General features: G+C 42.2%; 1 protein-coding gene across 7 annotated transcripts in view; it reads left to right on the forward strand.

Annotated features, from left to right (window-relative positions):
- RAVER1 (ribonucleoprotein, PTB binding 1) overlaps positions 1 to 10,294 on the forward strand; it is a 38,941-nt gene extending 28,647 nt beyond the window's left edge. For 6 of the 7 annotated variants that reach the window (XM_042451522.1, XM_042451523.1, XM_042451524.1 and 3 more), the window contains 5 exons: positions 2,437 to 2,579; positions 2,840 to 2,917; positions 5,435 to 5,560; positions 8,434 to 8,517; positions 8,633 to 10,294. In XM_042451522.1, coding sequence (XP_042307456.1) covers positions 2,437 to 2,579; positions 2,840 to 2,917; positions 5,435 to 5,560; positions 8,434 to 8,517; positions 8,633 to 8,779 — 578 coding nt within the window. In that variant the 3' untranslated portion in view covers positions 8,780 to 10,294. The remainder of the gene's footprint in view (positions 1 to 2,436; positions 2,580 to 2,839; positions 2,918 to 5,434; positions 5,561 to 8,433; positions 8,518 to 8,632) is intronic. The other variant, XM_042451527.1, reaches the window with a different exon arrangement.
- Positions 10,295 to 16,026: the final 5,732 nt, after the last annotated feature.

A 16,026-nucleotide genomic window follows, 5' to 3' on the forward strand; every position in this document is an offset into this window, starting at 1 on the left:
TCTGCCCCAAGCCACCCCTCCCTGGAAATGGTTTGGAGAAGTCATTTCCAGAGCAGGGGGGTGGACGAAGAGAGCGCTCCAGTCCCCCGAAACCCTTCCGCCCTGGAAATGGCTTCCTTGGGGGTTGCATTCCAGGGCCGCCTCCCCACTTGTTTTAGTGAGATAAATTACAACTGAATACTTAGCAATAACTCATTTTTAATTATCTAGGGCGGGTTACAGACCGCCATATAGTACGCGCTCTGCGCGTACTAGGGTTAGGAAGAGTCTTACCTTCCTCATGGCCCTTTTCCCTAGTACGCGCGGAGCGCGCACTAAATGGCAGCGCCCATCCTTGCACTTTGGGGCGCCACTTCCGGGGCCCAGGAAGGAGCGCAATTTCCGCACTCCTTCTCTGCAGTGTCTGGGAGTCTTGCCGTTTAAAGGCTGCGGCTCCCGGACGCTGCAACCGGTGGCGGCAGCAGACCGCCACATTTCGGCGGTCTGTAACCAGCCAAAGTAAATAGATCTCAGACAAAGCTCTGATTGAGGTACACCTGGCTGTGAAAAGAGCTATTCATTAGAAGAAATCTCTGATACTTAAATTTATTCTATGGGTGTCTGTTTGGAAGCAAGTTCTTCAGGAAATGCATATAGAATTGCAACCTTCCGTGACTTTTTCTTCCCATGGGGAGATGGCTTCTAGCAAGCTCCACAAATTTACATAAGCAATTTTCCCAATAGCTTTGTGTAGGAAATTTCTTGATTGTGTGAACTAAAAAGGAGAAATGTATGCCTATAGTAAGCTGGTTGCTGATGTGTCTAAAGCAGAAGTTGTGCAAAACCTATGAAACCTGGTTTGTTTTTCCACTCATATTCATAGTTTTTTATCTTTTTGTAAAGCTTGGCAATAGTACAACTTAAGAATTCTAAAGCTCCAAGCCTAAGTGTAGTTACTATAAAGCAAATCTTGCTGAATTCACTGGGATGTAATACTAAATACGTTTTTGAATTGGAATTTAAGTGGTATTTCACAGTGGGTTGCAGTTGCTCATTTATTCCTGACATTCCAGTCAGATTTTCTTTACATTGCTTCACTGTCCTGCTTTGCTGCTTCTTTTTTCTGGTGGAACAGGATCTGTGACATTGTCTCTGTCAGTGCTGATATTAGGGATACAGGTACAAAGTTGGGGTGGCAATACAAGAACAAATGCATGCCTATTACCAATGAATAATGTAACGAACCCTTTCCTAGTTGTGCCATCCAATTATGTGAAGGCCCCGTCTAGTCAACCTTCACCCTAACGCTGCCACCAAATTATGTGATATACACCCAAACCACAATCCTTTTCTGTGATGGCAGGCAACTGGGAGTTTTTATCCCACTGCCACCAAATTATGTAACGAATAACGTTTTTATTGTGGCAAGCGCTTGGGACTTTTGTTATCCCACCGCTGCCACCCGTGTTTTGTAATGTGAGTAGCGTGGTATTAACTCAAGTCCTCCTTGAATCAAACGAATAAAACTTTATTTGCAAGAAGGTTTAACAGTGTTGGTTTTAATATGATATCTTATGTAATTGTTACTTTCTATTCTGTTACAGTTACCATTGGGTTTATAAATCTTTATCTAAATCACCAGTTCCTTATACCTAAGATTCACTCAATCTTTCTATTACGTTCCTCTCTTAAACTTAGACCTAACAGTCACCAAAGCTAACACTATCCCGCAGGATATCACACTCCAGCCACTCCCTTTCCTAGAGTCCTGGAAGTGAAACGGTAGGGAGCCCTTTCCCACTCAAACTCTATCACTAACCGTCCTTCTCTATCCCTGGAACCCAAGCCCAACTAACTATTCCCTCAGGAACTCATGGACCCCAGTCCTCTCTTGGACTCAACTGTTTCCTCAGCTGTCAAATCCCAACTGCCAACGTTCCAACTGCATCTCTCTCAACATTTTAACCCCTAACCGAAGTTCTAAACTGTCCCAGTTCCAACTGACTCCCAGCTGTCAGCCTGGAATTTTTAAAAGTCCCAGCCCACATTCTATTGGCTGGTCCTCAGCTGCCTTCTGATTGGTGGGTTTTGGAGTCAGTTCATCACAAATAATTCAAAGACATAGCTGTATTAGTATGGAAAATCAGTAGGCAAAGGGATCTTGTAGCACCTTTGAGATCGAGAGGAAGATGTTGATAGCATGAGTTTCTGTAGACCTGAGCCTACTGCTTCAGATACATTATGTCGTAGAAAGTAGGCTCAGGTCTACGAAAGCTCATTCTGCCACCTTCTTTCTTTCAGTTAGTTGTAGTACCAATGTATGTAACTTCAAATGGAGAGGCTATATATGCCTCATGTGGTTCGGTAATGAGAATTTCTTCTGTAGTCCTGGAGCTAGTCTGCCTTTTGTCCTCTAACTGCATTCTTGCATGTTAATGATCAAATCTGCCTTTGCAGGTGGGGCCAATAAAGCATTCAGCCTGAAGACTAGTGTACTTGGCAATGTTTCCAATCCCAGAATTCCTCAGGCCTCCATATCTGACCCTGCACTGCCCTCACCTGGGCTGACAGGAGACAACTGTGTATTTGAGTACCAGCCAGTGAGTACTGTAATATTTTGCAATTGCAGATTTCTGAATATAAAAAACAAACAATAAAGCAGTGGTGTTTCTTGTATTTTTCCTGGGTTTGGTAAGACCATACTGTTTGAGGAAAGTAGTGTCCATATTCCAATTTGTAGTTATTATTGGTGACCATATAAGCTGAAATAATATGAACAATGAGGAGGAGGGGATTTATTTTTTAATTGGTGTTTGGCCCTAAATTTAAAGAAATTCTGTCTTTCTCTTTCCTTTCAAAGGACTTGGGATCACGAATGTATCCCCAGGCTCGAGAGACAGGGTCCCAGTTAGGTGGATTTGCACACAGCAAGCAGAAGGTAAATGCCCATTTTATTAAATGTCTTCACCAGCTAAGGCAAGCTGGACTGTAGGATGCTGCTGAAAAGTTGGCCATTTCTTGCTTTTTACAGTAGGGGTGGGCAAGTAGGACAAGCCCCTCAGATTATAACTCCCACCATCCCATCAGTCAGTGGTTAGTAGTGATGAGAATTGTAGTCCATCAATATCTGATAAGGCACCTGTTCGCTATCCCTGCTGTTCAGTGTAATTCACTCTATTATATTCAGGTTATGAGTGGCACTACTCATGTACCATCCACACACATACGGGGAGGTGGTAGGAGTGGGGTAACTGGGTGGGAAGGGAGGACATATCTTGGAGGAGGGCACTGAATAGGAATATCCTACACTGCTGCATTATATTGCAGGTCCCTCTTCTTCATCTTCCCAAATGTCACATATTGATTGCATAGGATAATATAAAATATCACAATATAAAAATATCCTAAAATTGGTTCCTGGCCTACTGAAAGGCAGCAGGCTTACTGTTATTAAGTGCATAATTAATTGTGGCATGTATTTGGGCTGGTGTGATGTACACACATCAAACCATCTTCCAAAGTGCATAGAAGATGATTTAGTTAATAGACAGCCCCAAGTCTGGTATTTAGAAACACGTCTTCCATAAAGTAACTATACTGAAACTAGCATATGTGTTCTGTTATAATATCTCTTGTCTCTGTTGAAAGACTGAACGTTTAGCTATCTTGAAACCCTTCAATCATTCCACAGTACTGAATTGATGCCAGGCTCATATTACTATCCTCCTTCCTGTCAGGCAATAGAAAAATGCAGCTTGGTAGCAGTGCTTTGTCAGAGCATCTGATCACTTACACTCTGGGTGGACTGATTTCAATCAAGTCAATTTAAATCAATGAAAGAAAGTGATGTAGTGGTTTGAGTGTTGGACTGTGACTCTAGAGGCCAGGGTTTGATTCCCACCTCAGTCATGAAACCCACTGGTGAGCTTGGGCAAGTCATGCTCTCAGCCTCAGGAGAAGGCAATGACAAATCACCTGTGAACAGGTCTTGCCAAGAGAACCACATGATAGTCTCAGTCTTAGGGTCGCCATAAGTCATAAACAACTTGAAGGCAGGCAACAACAACCCACTCATTCACATTGGACAGTGATACAACTCTGATCTGTAAAATACAGTAAAATAAAATAATACAACTCAGTAGAGCAGTTTATACTGTCTATACAAGTAGTTTTTGTAACTTTTAAAGATAACTTTATTTTTTTATTAATTCAGGAAATAGTAGCACATAATATCCTCATTATATATATTGAGTTGTAGCTTAGGAGCGGAGAACTGCAGCCCTGTGGGGGCAACTTTGTGGCCCTAGATCCTCGAAATCCCACTAGAGTCTGTCCCAAATGTTTAGGCAACAAATCAGCCCCAAATGGTTGTGGAGTTTGGGGAGATCCTCTTCCCTTAAAAATGGAAAAGAATTGGCCAGTTTTCATGTCACATCCCTTCCAGTTCCAGCTAAGTTCTTGCCAGAAGAGTACAAGGCGGAAATTGATCCATGCTCTTGGTGGAGTTGTTCACACCTTTTGTAGATGCTGTGTCAGTATATCAGGAGTGATAATTCACCTCACTGAAGCACAACAACACTTAGGTCTCAGTCCAAATATTCCAACCACAATAGACTCACTGAATCAGAGCAAACCTGGTTAGTGAACATATATGTCAATTCCATGGATTTATCTGATTCATTTGAGTTGGGACTAACAGTTGGATTTAGACCATAGTTTAATAAATGAAATCTAATCTTTCACAAATGTTTCATAAGTGTTCCAGTATTGTTGGCTAATGGCTGCCTTTAAAACATAGAAGCATATCTATGTAGGGTTTACTTACCCATCAATGGGTGTCTATCTGAGTGCTTATACAGACACTGTACTTGGATAGTCCAATGTGTAGACACTATTCTTGGTTAGGAGAGCACAGAACAACACAGAAGGAAAATGCTAGGGGATCGAGTGGATGCTGATGGCAGTGGTATTGAACTGGAGATTCAAATGCCAAAGCTTCAACTACTTGCTCATCACATCATTCTGCTTGCTGTAATCCCACCTCTCCAAAAAAAACAAAACAAAACCCAAACCTCAAAATAAAACAGTTGTCTCTCTATTTAATCTAAACAGTAAATAAATGCAGGCTGTTCTTAAAACTTAAGCTAGATCCTATTTCTCATACCCCTACTGTCATTTTTATTCCTAGGCTGAAACATAAATGCAAGTTTTCTTGCTTTTAAAAATTTGATTGCAGGTAACCCAAATGAGTGCAAAACTGGCAAAGTTGTTAAATGAGTGTTGAGATAATTATTTTATGATTGTTTTTTAAAAACTTGATTTAAATATAAAATCTGTTTAATAAACAACAGTTTTTATCCATCTACCTCTTAGTTGTCCATTGCTCTCTTAATCTGCAGAGGTACAAGAAATTAGTTTTACAAGCAGCTGGTGTGACTCTTTGCTTCTCTTTCAGGTGCCGTTGCCTGGGTTTGACCGAAACAGCCTGGGGTCCCCTCTGCCTCCATTCTACTCAGGATCCCCAACCTCCTATTTCACTAGTGGTCTTCAAGCTGGACTCAGGCAGAGCCACCTGAACAAAGTAAGAGCACCTGCTGGTTTTGCAAGTCTGACTTGTTCATTATATCAGGAATCCCCACAGGACACATTTGGATGTTTACTGTAATCGCTTGCCATTTCCCTCTTCTTTGCTTCATTGTATCATCTGCAGTCACATAGAATTGCTTCTTGCTGGGGCATAATTCAGTTGTTTCTCTAAAACTCAGACATAGATCTGAGTTTTATGATTATCACTTTTCTGTTTTGACAACAGCTGGCTTGCCTTTGTGCTAAGCAGGAGATAGAGGCCACCAGTAGAATATGGTAAAGGGAGATTTGCAAAAGTGCTTCCAGATACTACCAGCAAGATACATGAATTGTATTTTTCATACAGGAAAAATGAACACATAATGGAGATACAAGAATAAAGCAGAAAACATTAGGAGATTGTCTTGAAGCAGTACACCACAGCTGTGAAGCAAAATACATTATAACCAGGCCTCTGTGTCCATGGAATGCTTTGGCCTTGTGTCAATTGCCAGAAATGTGACAAATGCTTTTTGAAACTCTGATTTTTTTCCAAAGCAGTATGATTTGGCACTGGAGGGGAGAATGGGTTTAGTTCAAAGAGCATAAATCCACGGGAAGTGCTAATAGCCTATTGGAAACCAGCAAGTAAAATAAGAAAAGGTGTTGAGCTGTATCCTTATTGTTAAGCCATGTCAAAACCTGCAACTGCAGACCCATCTGTAGATTTTAAGATAATCCTAAATCTGGGGTGAGCAAAGTCCAGATGTTGTTGGACTACAGTTCCCAGCATTTTTCCACTTTGCCTAGAGCTTGCTAGATATTGCTGTCTAACATTTCAAGGACCATATTTAATCCACTGTTGGCCTAAGTACTATGATCTTGCTTTGCACAGTGCTTTAGTTCTCAAATGGTGGGGGTAGGACTCCCAGGGTGGGTGCGAGAGCTGCTCATGGGGCCCCAGGACTTGGAGGCTCTGATCAATCTTCCTCCCAAACTTTTTTATGTGTGAAATTTACACATGAGTTCAGGTAAATAAAGTTACACATGAGTTGAGTTAAATAAAACTATTTAAATTTGAACAATGTTACTGCCTTATAGAATGTTAAAATTCAAATCTACATGTGTGTGCAAATCAAAATATGCTCACTAAATAAACAAAATAGTTTTATTAATATACTACATCGAATGGGGGGTGAGGTTACAGCGTCTGCATATAGATGTAAAGTGGAGTCCCAAGAGTAAAATTTGAGTACCACTGGCATGGTGGTTTGTTTTGTGTGTGTGTTTTGTCTATGAAATTTTGGAAGGGTTTTTAAGGAACTTAAAAGAAAAAGTACTGTGACAGGGAATAGCTCAATAGAAAGAGCAGGGCATCTATGGAACAATAGGGATGAAGAATGTGTGGACAACAGCTTCCATCATCCAGAGCCCTGGTGGCACAGTGTTTAAATGCCAGTACTGCAGCCACTCATACACAAACCACAAGGTTGTGAGTTCAATCCCAGCCAGGGGCTCAGGGTCAACTCAGGCTTGCATCCTTCCAAGGTCACTAAAATGAATACCTAGCTTGATGGGGGCAATTAGCTTACAGTTGTAAACCACTCAGAGACTGCTCAATGTGGTATGACATGGTATATAAATGAAGCTGCTATTGCTATTGCTTTTGACTGTGCTAGCAAAATTTGATGGAAGTGAAATCCAACTATGCATGGAAGGACACTAGTTTTCCTTCCTCCCCAATCTTATAGATAGGTTAAGCAAACAAATCTAATTCATACACATTGTCTGTCTATCTTTCTATACCCTGCCCTAATAAAAAAATCTCAGGGCAGCTTACACTTTTAAAACAGTAAAGAGCAGACAAAAATATTAAACATAATGACTATGTGCATTAGCATTTGAGAGAAATAAGTGAGTCCCAAAGGGTTTGATGAATTGCTATGCTTTTACTTGGCACTTAAATGAAATTGGTACTGGCATTGATTGGGCCTTTGAGGTGAAGGCATTCCACAATTGGAATGCCATGGCTGAGAAGGTCCTCTGTCATGTCCCCACACCGGGTATTGACTTTACTGGTGGGATTCAAAGTGCTTGAGATGGCATTTAAAGCCTAAATGGCTTGGGACCTCAGCCCTCAGGCAGGCACAAGGAGAACTTCTCCCTCAAATATTGAGATCCCAAGCCATCATCACTAAATGTCATCACTAGCACCTTAAATTCAGACTGGAAGCATATTAGCAGCCAGCACAATTCTTTAATGCCAGTCTTAAAAGAATCATATGCTCTTTGGTTTTCTAGTGGAGCTCCTGCATTTTACACTAGCGGCTACTTCTTAGCCTTCTGTAAGGGTAGCCTTTCATAGAGGGTGTTACAGTAATCTGATTGAGAGCTTTCCAGTGCATGAACTACTGTAGCTGCGTTATCTCGGTCTGGAAAAAGCTGTAGTTGGTACACCAGTTAAAGCTGGTGTCAAAACATTCCAAGGTTCAGAACCCATGTGCAGTCTCATTCGAGGGACTGCAACCCCATCCAGGGCTAGCTGTTTACTCAGTTCCTGGACCTGAGAACTACCATTCCTTGATTTCAATTTGTTGGCCCTCATCCAGCACCTACACAGCCCCAGCTGACTCTGAGAACAAGGAGAAATAGAGTTGAGTGTCATCAGCATGCTGACGATGAGGTTAGGATGAGGTCCCTAATGACCTCCTGTTAAGACCACCCTGTTAACTATCTGTGTAGTTTTCAATTTTGTTGCCTAAATTCCCCACTGCATCCATGAACGATTCTATAGAGATCCTGCCTCAGAGTAGTCTCTGGCATAATTGCCCCACATAATGAAAAAGCTGTTTATTATAATGCTGGTTCTGCTCTGTCCTTATCTTCCAGGTAGTTGGGATGCCTCCTGTGGGTGCTGGAGACAGCATCCTGGGACTAGGACCAGCCAGTCACTCACAGGGGACCTACTCAAAGGTAAGGTGGTGCAGTCAAGAATGATGTCTGAAATCTTTGCCTCTTCCACAGTCTCATCATCATTCTTCTAACACTGCCTCTCTTCCCCTTGTCCCACCTTCCACTTCTTTTTCAGACGCCAGTTGGTGGTCAGAAGCGGGCATTTTCCCACCTTATCCCATCCCCAGAACCCAGCCCAGAAGGCAGCTATGTTGGTCAGCATTCTCAGGGCCTGGGAGGTCACTATGCAGACTCCTATCTAAAGCGAAAGAGGATATTTTAATCCATTCCCCGTTGAAGCCCCCTTCTTCTGTTCCTCCCCTTTTTCTTAATGTGTAAATTTTTGTAAAAATGTTTTTAATGTTATGTTTTTAGGGTTTTTATTTTACAAGTTTGTTGTGTAAAGGATTTGTCTTGGGGTCAGATATAAGCACAACCTGGACATTTTGGTGCTTTTCCAGAGCAAATGCCCCTCTTTCCGAGTGGAGGGTATTTGGGCAATCATGAGAAGCATTGCCAAGCTGCAGACAGTCCCCTGCTGCCTCTCTATCAACTGAATACATTTTCTCCACTTGAGCTCCTTCCTATACTGTTTCCTGATTGCAGCGTATTTTTCCCTGCAAGGATATGAGCTCCCTGCCTTAAAACTGCTTCTAGCAAATGAATGTATTTGAATAATGTTGGTGCCTCTGGATGTGCTGCAGTGTGGTGGAGTGAATTGCTAAGAGGAAGGAGGTGGCATTAAAGGACCCAGGTATCACCCTGGGAAACAGGTCGAGTTGACTAGAACCTGTCACCAACATGCTCCTGAAACCCCCAGGCTGAGTTTAAAGTTTCTGCCTCCCTACAGTCTGTTTTTCCTTTTGTTTTAAAAACATGAAGTCTGTTTTTACTTATTTTGGTAATTATAACATGTAAAGTACCTTTTTTAATTTTCCATGCTTTTAGTTATTTCCTTTTTAACTAGTTCAGGAGTATGAGATCTTGGTATGCATCCATATGATCTTGGATATTGTGTGTGTGTGTGTTTAAATCTCTTGCTTTCCTAGGTTTGATGTGCATATTTTGGTCTAAACCATTGCCTCCTCTGGGTGCAAATGATTTTTTTTCTCTTGAGTGTATTTTTCTTTTCTTTTTTTGACAGTTGTCTTAATGCTGATCCTGTAGTCTGATAGCTTTCAAGCCAAACTTCCCTGGCTGGGGACAATCTTTGGGCATTGGTTTCTGGAGCAACTTAAGAGTTTTGTGCAGCAATTCTGCATCTTTCTTGATAGTAACAGGAGCCCCCATTTACCTTTTTGATAGCACCCAGCATTGAAGCTTGAGCAAAGCTGAGAGGTTAATGCTGGTTCCATTGAACTGGCACTTTTCACCTCCAATGTTAGGAATGTTTCTTTTTCTTATGCTGGCTGAGGGAAATGGAAAGCACAACTTTATCCCACCCATGCACCTCTTGACCTAGATACAGGTTTAGCCACTTAGTGGCCCGGGTTCAGTCTGCTATAAAGAGGAATAGCTCGACCAGTTGCTTGAACTTACTTAGGTTCAGGGAGGGCAGTGTTTCCACATTGCCCATTCTCAGTGAAGATTTGTGTGGGGTTAATTTGAGACAGAATTGGGGTCTGTGGCCTTCTCATTGGGGGATTTATATTTCTGCTTATACTTTTTTTCTGTTTTATAAACATGCTATAATGTTTCTATTGTAGATACTGGCTGGTTTGCTGTATTTGCCATGAGATTTGAAATCTCTTGGCAACTGGATACCAATTTTCCAAAGTAAAGCTATATTTATATCAAATGTTTGTCTTGCTGCTTCATTCTTCCATAAAAATGGAGTTAGATGTTTTAGGCTAATCAGCAGGGAAAGCAGATGCATGGCACGAAGACCGGACTTAATCATGTGGCATATTTTAAAGTTGCATGCTACTCAACACATGCAAACCAGCTATGTAAGTAGAGCTATAAGAATCCTGATGTTCTCTGCCTCATAATAGGTGATGCCGATCAGGGAGATTTTAGGCACAAACACAATGAAGCTGGATGTGCCAGCCATTTTCCTCCAGCCATAAGTTCATCTTATCTCTCCTAAGGGCTAAGTGAAAAACGAGAACACTCCAAAGGTGCTTCGCAGTGTTTTTTTCCTCCATTCAAACATTCATTAGTCAGGGTTGTTTGGAGCTTAAGAACTTAACTGACACAGGGGCTAATGCTGGAGTAATTAATACAACTAATAGCCAGGCTTTTAACATTAAACTGCAGGAGGCATATTTCTTCCTCTCTTACCAAGGTGAATTAAAATAAAATTATTGGAGGGGATTTACAGGTATATCTCTTACCATGTGGATTGAGGTGGGGAACAACATATAACATCGGTTAAAAGAGCATAGAACACCAAGGCATGTTAAAATCTATCAATAAATACTTCAAAATTAAAAATAATCTGGATAGGCCTGCTGGAAGAGACTGGTCTGTACTCCTGCTTTAAAATCAGACAGCATCTCAAAATGACAGATCTCTTCTGGCAGGTCATTCCACAGTCTGTGGGCAGCTGAAGAAAATGCTCTCCATGTAGCAGTCAGCCTAGTTTTGGGTGACTGAGATAGATGTCTCTCAGAGGACCCAAGTGTACTAGGAGAATTGTATAGGAGATGGAAATCCTGTAGGATGACCTGGATCTAAACCATGTAGAGCTTTATAGGTAATATAAGTCATCCTGAGGTGCTGTCTGACTTTAAATCAGGCGTAAAGATCAGTTGACCCTCTGTATCCATAGATTCCTCCATCCATGGCTTAATTCCAAAAAGCAAACTTTGATTTTGCCATTTAATATGAGGGACACCATTTTACTGTGCCATTGTATATATGGGATTTAAGCATCCACAGATTTTGGTATCCTGGAGGTGATGGTATCTTGGAACCAAGCGGATGCCAAGAGACAACTGTAACCAACATTTTTTATTTTAATCTAAAAATAATTAGCAACAGTGGACTGTAATATGGACATTTCTAGTTGTACCAGGAACCCATCTGTCTGCCATGTTTTAAACTAGCTAAAGTTTCTGAACTTAGTACAGAGGTACCCCAATGTACAGCGCATTGCAGAAGTCCAGCCTTGAAGTTACCAGTGTGTGCACTACCATGATCATCATTCCTATGGGTAAGATGAACAGGTGGTCTCTTAACTCTTGGGTTTTTCTCCATTACTCTACTTCATACATATTTTATTTGCTCTTCTGTTCTTTAAGAACTACAATCCCTGTATGAATAGAGAGATTGAATAAACTTAGAGTTACCACTGTCTTTTTCATGTGGTGTCCCTAAACTGGAAAAGGATGCTCTCCTACACAACACATTAGGTATGTTTGCATAACTGCCTAATGGAGCAAGTAGAAAGAACAACCATTTAGGGATATAGGCCACTGGAAGAAAATAAGTTTTGCCCAGCTACTTTCAAGCATTAGATAGCAGATTCCTATATTACTTTTGAATAAAAATAAATATCACCACCAGCCTCCTGCTTCTTTGATTCTTATCCAATGCCTGAATTTTAGCATCAAGCAGCCATTTGACTATATCAGGTGGGTAAATGTGGCCCTCCTGATATTACATCTCCCATGAACCCTAGCTATGGCATCCAGTCATGATGGGTCATAGGTGTTAACACTCCAACATCTGGAGGATCCCAGATTGCCCAGCCCTGTCCCACCAGTTTAGCTGGAAATCAAAACTTGATTATGAGCCATTCGTCATTATTCTAATGTGCAGCTGGACACATCTTGTGCAGTAGGAAAATAAACCAGTAGGAAACAGCAATATGGATTTTAATCAGGAACACATTTACTTTCTAAACAGTTGAGAAAAAGAAAATGACTTGTTATTTTTCAGTCTTCACAACCTAATAGTAATATATATATTATTGGGAATAATTGTCTGACTGCATGAAGCTTTGTCTAGCCATTTTGGGTCCAGCTGTGTTGCTGCATACATTATCGTTGGAGTCCAACATTCCTTTTGTACACTAGCTCTAAGATTCACTGGCCCAAAGAAAGTACAGATGTTCCTCACCCCTTTTTCCCTCAGCGCCCCCTGGATCCTTCCACTGCCCCCCCGGGGGATCTACTGCCCACTATGGGAATCATTTCCTTAGAGTCTCCATAGGCCAAAAACAGCTGTGGAAAAAACCAAATTCCTTACACAGGATTGTTGGGGAAAGCTGTGATGCAATCACAATTTGAACAGTGTTGTCTGTATTCTTGAATATAGACAACAACAATAGTCCAAAACACTGCAGCAATAATCCAGTTTGAGACCGCTTTAACTGCCCTGGCTCAATCCTAGAGGATTCTGGGAACTGTAGTATTTGCGACACATTTAGCCTTTTCTGTCAGAGAGCTCTGGTGCCACAATTAACAGCAATTCCCAGGATTTCCAGGCCCTGAGCCAGGGCTGTTAAAGCGGTCTCAAACTGGTGTTTTGGATCAATGGGCCAATGTTGTTTCCAGCACCTGCTATTCAAAAGGCATAAGTATCATTTATCCACAATTCTGAAATTGGAAATACTTCCAAAATCGTCCCCGTGGGTGGCTGTGAGAGCGACATTTTGCCTTCTGAAGGTTCACATTTTGGTTCAAAACATTCATATAAAAAGAAAATCATGCTTCTTAGTGATGCTCAAAAGGGAGAGCGTTTTGGAATTCTTCCTGGACAGAAGAAGGCTGAAATGGAGGACATGTCTGAAAGGCAGACCACACACACACACATCCTGCTGTGTATGGCCATGGAACCCACTGGAGTGACCTTGGGCAACAAGTCACACTCTCTCAGCCTCAGGGAAAGGCACTGGCAAAGCAAGGTTTGAAGAAACTTTGGCAAGAAAACTCCATGAGAAGGTTGTCATGCCATAAGTCAGAAAAGACTTGAAGGCACACAATACACACACACACACACACAGTATATATACTGTGTATGTATATGTATGTATGTGTAGATACACACACACACACATATATATATACACTATATATATATATATATATATATACACACTATATATATATATACTGTATATACATACACACACATACATATACACACATGTACACATAATATATATATACATACATACATACATACACATACACTGTATGTGCACACACGCATACATATACACAGTATGTACATCTACACAATACACACACATCTATCTATACACACACATATACATACACTATATATATATATACACATACACAAATACATATGTACCATAAACAGTATGTACACATACACAATCTAAATACACATACACAGTATGTACACATTCTCTCTCTCTCTCTCTCTCTCTCTCTCTCTATCTATATATATATATATATATGTATATAATTTCCTGCTGTGTGTGGCCATGGAAATCCAACAGGAGGCCTCGGGCAAGAAGTCACACTCTCTCAGCCTCAGGGGAAGCAATGGAGAAACCTTAGGGGCCGGTCGCCTACGTCAGACAGGGCTGGAATGCAGGAGGCAAGAAGACCAACCCAGCAGCCGCCAGCCAGAGGCCTCCCTCCCTCCGCCTGGGTCACGTGGCGACTGTCATGGCGGCCTCCATGGCTGCGGGAGGCGGCGGTGGGAGCTTCGGCCAGGCCCGGGGGCTCCGGCTCTTCCTGGGGAGCACCGCCAGGGTCCTCAGGCGGAGGTTCCGCACGGCAGGTGGGTTCCCCGGCGGCCCTGCCTCTCCCCCTCCTCCTTTGCCCCTTTCCCTCAAACGGAGTGCCACGGCTCCATGCCATGCAGTTCTGGGAGGGAATGGGAGTTGGTAGAGCTTCCTACAATACGCATTTGTTGTTGTTGTTGTGTGGCTTCTAGTCGTCTCCCACTCTCATGGGGGTTTCTTGGCAAGGTTTCTTCAGGTTTGCCCTTGCTATCTTCTGAGGCTGAGAGAGTGGGACTGGCCCAAAGTCACCCCAGTGGGGTTCACATGGCCATACACAACAGGATGCGTGTGTGTGTGTGTGTGTGTGTGTGTGTGTGTGTTGTGTAACTTCCAAGTCGTTTCCGACTTATGGAGACCCTAAAGCAAATCTATTCATGGGGTTTTATTTGTGGGTGAAAGGCCACTAGGGAGGGAGCCAACCTCTTCTGAAGCTGAGAGAGTGTGACTAGTCCACACTCATCCAGTGGGTTTGCACAGCTGAGCAGGGATTCGAACCCTGGTCTCTAAGGTTGTAATCCATCACTCAAGCCACTACATCTCCATTATCCCTGTTCCAATCTTTAAAGTGTCCTTTGGGAGAAAGTTAGGCAGAAAGAGTGACATTGATTGGCACAAGGGCATCATTCAGTACCCCTTTCTGGCTGATTTGAGGGTTCAAACGTCTGCCTCTCCCATAACACCACATTGCCCACCCACTAGGAAAAACTGCCTCAGTGGTTGCCAAGAAAGAAAGAGGTTGGACTGCCATCAGCCCTAGCAAGCATAGCCAGTGATATATGTTGGGTGTTGCAATCCCAACAATATCTGGAGGGCTACACTGGTGTAGTGGTTTCAGTGTTAGATTACAACTCCAGAGATCAGGGTTCAATTCCCACTCAAGCATAAAAAACTCACTGGGTGACCGTGGGCAAGAAGGCACACTCTCCCAGCCTCAGAGGATGGCCATGGCAACCCCCCTCTGAGAAGACTTGCCAAGAAAACCCCATGAGAGGAACACAACAACAACAAACACATATGCTAACCCTTTGGCAAAGAACAAAAGGTTTTATCCTTGTGGGCTGGAAGACCATACAGAAATACTTTAAGTAAAATAAAATGTATATACTGTAGTGGTGAAGTAGTCACAAAAATGTTTCAGGACTGTTCTGGTGGTGTTTTTTCTCCTTTCTAAAGAACTTTGTCACCACAAATGTCCTTCAGTCTGGGCCTCAGAGCTCCCAAATAACCTTTACGAAGTTGTTTGCTTTGGCAGCCCTGCCCCAAACAGCACTGCTCCTTCCAACTGCCCAGGAAAGAAGAATTCCAAACTGAAGGGGTTCTAAAATGGGAGCTGGAGTAGGTTAGGCCAGTGGTTTGATATGTCAGGCTTGTTTTCAAAGTAACAAACAATTTTTGTCAGTCTACAATCTACACTGCAGATATAATCCAGTTTGAAACCGCTTTAACTGCCCTGGCTCAGTACTAGGGAATGCTGGGAATTGCAGTTTATTGAGGCACCAGAGCTCTCTGACAGAGAAGGCTAAACGTCTCACAAAACTACAGGTCCCAGAATTCCCTAGCATTGAGCCAGGGCACTTAAAGCAGTCTCAAACTGGATTATTTCTGCAGTGTGGATTGGACCCAGAGTCTGTCCACAAATTCCATAGGACAAACATCTGCCACTATGCATTAGATGCCCACAAGAAAGCATTCTGGCTTAGATATGACCCTTATGTTTGGAGGCTTTGATCAAGCTTGTTGGCGCAACCAGGGTGGGTTTGATTTTAATCACGATTTAAGTCACAATTTTAATCGCTACTCAGCAAGACTCAATTTAATAATGT

This window comes from Sceloporus undulatus, chromosome 2 (assembly GCF_019175285.1).
Source record: "Sceloporus undulatus isolate JIND9_A2432 ecotype Alabama chromosome 2, SceUnd_v1.1, whole genome shotgun sequence".
In the NCBI taxonomy this organism is placed as follows: domain Eukaryota; kingdom Metazoa; phylum Chordata; class Lepidosauria; order Squamata; family Phrynosomatidae; genus Sceloporus; species Sceloporus undulatus.